Source organism: Wyeomyia smithii, chromosome 1 (genome assembly GCF_029784165.1).
Source record: "Wyeomyia smithii strain HCP4-BCI-WySm-NY-G18 chromosome 1, ASM2978416v1, whole genome shotgun sequence".
NCBI lineage: Eukaryota > Metazoa > Arthropoda > Insecta > Diptera > Culicidae > Wyeomyia > Wyeomyia smithii.
The window spans coordinates 7,997,126-8,003,787 of NC_073694.1; the positions used below are offsets into that span (position 1 = coordinate 7,997,126).

General features: G+C 40.8%; 1 protein-coding gene across 1 annotated transcript; it reads right to left on the reverse strand.

Moving 5' to 3' along the window:
• Nucleotides 1-2,373: 2,373 nt before the first annotated feature.
• LOC129722642 (signal recognition particle subunit SRP54) lies at nt 2,374-4,702 on the reverse strand. Its single transcript, XM_055676254.1, has 5 exons — nt 4,295-4,702; nt 3,981-4,232; nt 3,464-3,918; nt 3,145-3,406; nt 2,374-3,081 (listed from the first exon to the last, which is right to left on the reverse strand). Exons 1-5 carry the CDS (start codon nt 4,370-4,372, stop codon nt 2,614-2,616), a joined length of 1,515 nt encoding a protein of 504 aa, XP_055532229.1. The 5' UTR covers nt 4,373-4,702; the 3' UTR covers nt 2,374-2,613.
• Between the last annotated feature and the right edge of the window lie 1,960 nt (nt 4,703-6,662).

A 6,662-nucleotide genomic window follows, 5' to 3' on the forward strand; every position in this document is an offset into this window, starting at 1 on the left:
TTCAATATAGTCATCGTTCAAGCCACGTGGTAATGGCTTTATGAGTAAGATAGTTTTCCTCACAACATCGGCGGGGAAGAAGATAGGGTAGAACAGGGCTAGTTGGTTACGGGGTTAGTTGGCCAATGAGGATTACATCAAACCAACGCATCGAAAAAACTGTGTTTTATTTTCACATATCATTTATATAAAAAAATTGTGTTATATGGGTGATATAATCAGATAAGCAAAGAAACTAAATGACAAAACAAAGTGCAGCTGTGCAAATTGTGATTTAAAAAAATGTTTATCGTTGTCCGTCGGTTTTTAAATGAAGAATAATAAACACCCGTTTTCAAATGACAATTCGCTCATTAACAGATTTTGAGCAGGTTTGAGCAAGAACTAAATTAAAAAAACGAAGGACAACGATAAAAATTTCTCAAAAACCACGTTTTGCTCAGAAAATTACTCTCTTTCAGCAGATCTATAACAATCAGAAAACCATAAAAACTTTAGAATTGCGGAATCGGTTCGAGTTCAATTTACCACGTGTTTCCTTTGATCAAGTGTCCATTTAAACCATCAATGTAATTTCAACGTATACACCAAAGTCGCTTTTTACGCGGGGGATACGTGCCGCGTAGAAAGAAACCGCGTAAATTCCTGAACCTACGTGAAAAAACGCGTAAATTCCGGATTCCGAAAAGAAAAAATACGGAATCCGCGTAAGATAAAAACACCGCGTAAATTCCGGAATCTACGTAAAAAACCGCGTAATTTCCGGAATCCGCGTAAAAATGACCACATAAAAAAAAACCTGCGTAAAAAACTGTAAAAAAAGGCGACCTTAGTGAACTTTTCGTCAAGCAAGGGAGAGTAACACTTTTTCAGCTTTTGCGAACGTCTAAGCGAAAAACTGAAAACGATTTGACTTCCGCATAAATACTACAGACTGCCGTTAATGCATTGGTGGAGGAAAACTGAATTGTCCTTTCGAAATAAAAGTTGTCACTTTACCCCACTCGCTGATCAACTTCTACCCTACCTGAGGAGCTAATTGGCCAATCTGTCAACCGCTCAAAAAAGATAAAATACACTGAAGCCTTTTAACGCGTATTACGGAATTTACGCAGATTTCAGAACTTACGCTGTTTTTTATGCAAATTTCAGAATTTACGCGTTTTTAACGCGGATTTCGGAATTTACACGTTTTTTTTACCCCAATTTACGATTTCAGAATTTTCACGGTTTTTTTACCCGAATTTCGGTATTAATCCACGGGGTTTTTTACTCGGACTTCGGAATTTACGCGGTTTTCGGAAATTTCTCGTTTTTTACGCGAATTTTGGAAATCACCAGTTTATTTACTCAGACTTCGGAATTCACGTGAAGTTTTACGCAGATCTTACAATTAACGCCATTTTTTACCCGGATTTCGGAACTTACATGTTTTTCACGCGGATTTTCTCCGCGCTACGTGTCTCCTCGTAAAAAAAAAACTTTAGTGTATCCGCAAAATTGCGAGCTGTAGTTCATATTTTCGCATAATACAGCCATACCTCGGTAGAAGGCAACCTCGATTCAACGTAACTCGGTATAACGTAACTTTTACTTCGATATAACGTAACTTTTTAAGATGTATTGATATTGAATATAAATGATATAGCAACTGTTTTTGGAGTACAAATTGCTTCGAAAATATGTAGTAAGTTTTGAAACCAATGAAACCAATGCGAAAGTCCCAAATGGGCATAAGAAAGGTTTTGAAATACTAATGGGTGATGGGATTAGGTTTCCACGCATCCTTCAGTAACAATTCACAGTCTTGCATCAACTATTTTTCTTTGTTTGTTGAAATTTTCTCTAAAGAAAAGCATAAGAAAGGTTTCAAATTACTGGTAGGTGCTGTAGGGCTAAATCTCCAGAAAACGTGACGGCCGGCCTTTGTCATTGGGTCGTATGAATAAAAGCGTTTGCTTTACTCATCCCCTGCAAATCTAATGGAAGAAGCAGAGTAAACTCTTTCATTCATACGGCTCATTTTCTTGACCGACATCAACTTTTCTCGCAGGTTTGGGACTAGCGAACCGTTATTGACTGTGAACTACAACACACGTTGGTCACTTAAAGCGTTGATTGTTCCTCTCTTCTCAGCTCTCATAGCTTGGTTTTCTTTCGCAACTCTGATGTGTTAAGCTCCTCTGCTAATAGCTTTTGCTTGACGAATTCCCGAGTTTGCTCTTTCTCAATAACATCTTCCAGAACCATTACAAACGGGTCGTATGTGTCTGGCAGAGTTAAGAAGAGTTGCGAGACTAAATCTGCTGGCATTCATTTTTAAAGAAGTACTTTTGCCATCTTCAAAACTATGATCCTAATCTGAAGCATCAGTTAAAGTCTTATTGATTCGACCTAGATCTTTATTATGCCGAAGAATTGTTCACTTCTTCTTCTATGTACTTCATCACTATATCAAACAATGTAAGAATACTCATACAACAACATAAACTATCAAGATTGGATTTATAAAAATAAAATTAAAAAGAACGAAACCCCAACAGCGACCAACAGCGATTGGCCACGGAGCAAACCAGTGCCATAAATTTCCCGAAACACGCACCTCGTCACACTTTAAGACTTACCGAAACCGCCCATCAGATTCCCGAGTCCACCAGCGCCCTGCTGCAGCTGTCGCATCATATTTTGCAGACCACTCATACCACCCATCTGCTGGAACATCCGTGGATCAATCATCTTCGCCATCTGTTGGTTGAGCTTTGCCATTTGCGTCGGGTTAACGTTTTTCGCCATATCACCACTCTTGAACAGTCCCTTGATGCCGCCCATCTTCTTGATGACCGCTGCAAATTTAGTGTACTGCGAAATTAGGTCGCGCACTTCGCGCTCCGTCACTCCGGAACCTTGCGCCACCCGAATCACCCGACTCGGTTGCTTGCTGAACAGCTTGGCACCGTCCTTATTATCCAACTCCCCATCGGACATCGAATCCATCATCGTCATCAGCCGCTTGATGCGGGCCATCGATTCCTGCTCACCGCCTTTGGTCATAAAATCTTGCGAGAAACCAGGAATCATACCCTGCAATTATAAAGCAATTCTCGTTAAACCGTTCCGACTTATAAAGAAAGCTCACAAACCAACCATAATTTGCGAGAATGGTCCCATTTTCATAATATTCTGAAACTGCTCGTACATGTCCCGTATCGTAAATTGGCCGTGTTTGATTTTATCGATCAGCTCTTCGTTGTCGTCCAAGTTTAGCTCGTTCACTTTGTCAATGAGACCCTCGATGTCTCCCATTCCAAGCAGTTTGCTAATAAAGGGCTTCGTTTTGAATGGTTCCAAATCGTCGATATGCTCACCCGTTCCGATGAAAATTATTGGCGAATTGGTAGCGGCCACACTGTGGTAGAAAGTATAAAATTAGTTCTAGCAACTTGGTAGAATAATCGACACCTACGCTGATAGAGCACCGCCTCCTTTGGCATGGCCATCCAACTTGGTAATGATAACAGAACCAATATCAACCTTCCCCTTAAAAGCCTTAGCTTGCGCCTCGCAAGCCTGTCCGATAGTGGCATCCATCACGAAGATGATGTTGTCCGGCTTGATGGCCGTCGCCACCGCCAACATCTCCTCGAACAGTGACTCTTCCTGTTTGTGCCGACCGCTCGTATCGACGATGATGAACTCGAAACCTTCCTTCTTGAACATTTCCACCCCGTCCTGGGCGATCACGACCGGATCCACCTCGGTGTAGCTTCCGTAGAACGGAATTCTCGCCTTGGTGGCATTCTGCTTGATCTGATCGTACGCACCGGCACGGAACGTATCCGCGCACACCAGACAGGACTTCCAGTTCTTTTTCTGATAATGATAGGCAAGCTTGGTACAGGTGGTGGTCTTTCCTGATCCCTACAACGGAAGAACAAACCTCTTAGCGCCAAGTTCAATTGTGTTAAAATCACTCAACCAACCTGCAAACCGACAAACATGATAATATTAGGCCGACCCTTGACAGGCTGGAAGGGTTTTACACCCGGATCGACCAGCTTGACCAGCTCCTTAAAAACGGCCGACTGGATCATGCGACGTTTGTTCAGCCCACCCGCCATTTCGTCGAAGTCAATCACCGACTTCACATTTTCGCGCAGCTTCTTCACCAGCCGTATGTTGACGTCCGCCTCCAGTAGAGCCGTGACGATCTCCTTGAGCATGGCATCTAGAACCTACGGTGAAACGAGTAATTAAACCTCCCACTCCTAGATTGCTTAGTCTGGAAACAACAAACCTCCTCATTGATGATTGTGGCTTTGCTCAGCGAATGCAAAGCATTCGTGATTTTCCGACCCAAATCCGCTAAAACCATTTTGGCAAACTGTACTGCTCAGCTTTGCGTTCTCGATTTGAAACCTTTATTTGCTGTATTTTGCCCCTGCTTTTTCTACTCAACCTGCAGTCCTTGTTCTTGTGATTATTGTGACCGATTGCGAAACTACCATTCCACGCCTGGACTCGATCAAATAGACACGGATAACAAAAGAAACCTTTACACGTGACACTTTTCTTTTTACGCTACAATTTTTCACACTTTTCAACCCAATTTCAGCAGGCAATCGCACAAGGAAAATCTGTTTGTGTGGCGAGAAAAACTAGACAACACAACGCTCGCTGTAAGGAAAGAAGGCAGCGACGACAGCCAAAGAAATGTCACAAAAAAGAGGAAAGAAAAACTTGCCCGTTCTTCGTCAAGCGTGATTTGGCAGTGTGGAAGTGTCGGCTACGCTGCTGAAAAGCACGGTTTTTCTTTTTGACTCTAAACTGAGTAATATCTATTCATAGAGATATCTTCTCTCGTTTTCTCAGGCCAGTGGGTCTAAAAGCTATTTTTTTTTTTATTTTTATTTCAATACAAAAACGCCTGCCAATCTAACGAGCCTCCTTATTGGTGTTCCTGGAATTTTTATGAACAAAAACAAGTTGGTTCGTGAATTTCCGAGGGGCAAGACATCTTTTATTTGAGTTAATCTTATGCTTGGGAGTAACTCTAATTTGCTCAATATTACTCAAAAATGCTCAGATGATTCACATCTTTGAGTACCTTGAGATCAAGATAAATATCTGAAAAGTGAGACTGAGTAACATTCATGTTTATATTCGCGGTGGGGAAAAAGTTCAAGGATGTATATTCAGAGACACGAGTATTACTCAGATATGCTCTTTCAGGGTGGCGACTACCGGGAAAACCCGGGAGAATCAAAAATATCAGGGATTTAATTTTTCGATAAGGGAATATCAGAGAATTTAACAAGGCATCAGGGAAAATTTTAAAGGCTTGGGATTTTTTTACGGAATTTGCTCTGAATTAGATTTATTTCAATGCATTTTATGTAAACGGTCCCCAGCAACCCTACAACAGCACTCAATAATAATTTATTCCAGGTAGAAGAATTCTCCTGGAAAGTAATTTTCTAGAAGAACGCATCTATTTTAGCAAAGGCTTTATTTAACCCCATCACCGCGGTTTTCCTCGAACTTTTCTCAGCAACATGCACAATTTGCATAAACTCTACTGTAAATTAAAGGTCGATTTGTTTTCAACCGTTTAAAATGGTTCCATCGTTAAAAATTTCAAGTATATTTGGAATTAAAGTTTAAATTTTAGTTACATTCCCGTGGGAATGGATTAGAGTATTGTAGCACTGATGATACCCTGTACAGGGCTCAAAACGGTTAGACAATGTAACTGTAGTGACTTTAGTGACCAAGATGTCAAGAAATAGAATTAAATTTTTTGGAAAGTATCCAAATAGCTACTAACAAGTCATCAAGTAGTGCGCGAATTTTATGCTAATTACTACGCTTTTTTTTTTATAAAAACCAGTGGTTAGACGAGATTTTTTTCTTCAGTTCTAGCAATTACTCCCAAACTATTAACGCACCTTCTAACATTGTCTGAGCCAGCTTCACCATCGCCATTGTCATAGTCCAGTACACTAAGGTCGCTTTTGACGCGGTTTTTTCACGCGGCTTTTTTTAGGCGGATTCCGGAGTTTAAGTATAGTTTACAAAAATTTGACAAGTGAAAAAGCGTAAATTTTCGCTTGCGAAATCTGTCGTGAAAACCCGTTTGTGGAACACGCAGGTATTTCACCAGCCTGCAGTTTACAGTTCAAGTGAAGCGAAGTTCACGAGTTTACACTCCGAGCGAAGTGAAAATTGGCTGCAACTGACTAAATAGAAACGCACGCAAGTTTTCGCTTGCTACTGCTTTTTTCACTAGCGTTTGCAGGCGTGAGAAAAAAATAAACCCAAGTGAAAAAGATGAGATCCACAACCTTCGATTTCGCTGGATCGAATTTGTTTACAGTTCCAAGCGAAGTGAAATTTTAGCAGGTTGCATTTTTCACGAACGTGAAAAAATGAACATTTTGTATGAGATTTTCATTTCGCTTGAAACTCTAAATAGGGCTTTACGCGGATTCCGGAATTTAAGCGGGTTTTTACGTGGCACGTATCCCCCGCGTAAAAAGCGACTTTAGTGTAATTAAAAATGGTGATGGACTTCCTTGCAACCAATTAACAGAAAGCTCAAAGACTTGCTTAGTAGCTTGAGTGTGTTCATAACTCGAAATATAGTGAGTGAGTAGTGAGTCAAT

Coding starts and splice junctions, on each gene's coding strand:
- LOC129722642 (XM_055676254.1), bottom strand. CDS start 4,372: ATGGTTTTAGCGGATTTGGGTCGGAAAATCACGAATGCTTTGCATTCG. Junction 3,919..3,980: donor TCATGTTTGTCGGTTTGCAG/GTTGGTTGAGTG, acceptor CTTCCGTTGTAG/GGATCAGGAAAGACCACCAC. Junction 3,082..3,144: donor GACCATTCTCGCAAATTATG/GTTGGTTTGTGA, acceptor TTATAATTGCAG/GGTATGATTCCTGGTTTCTC.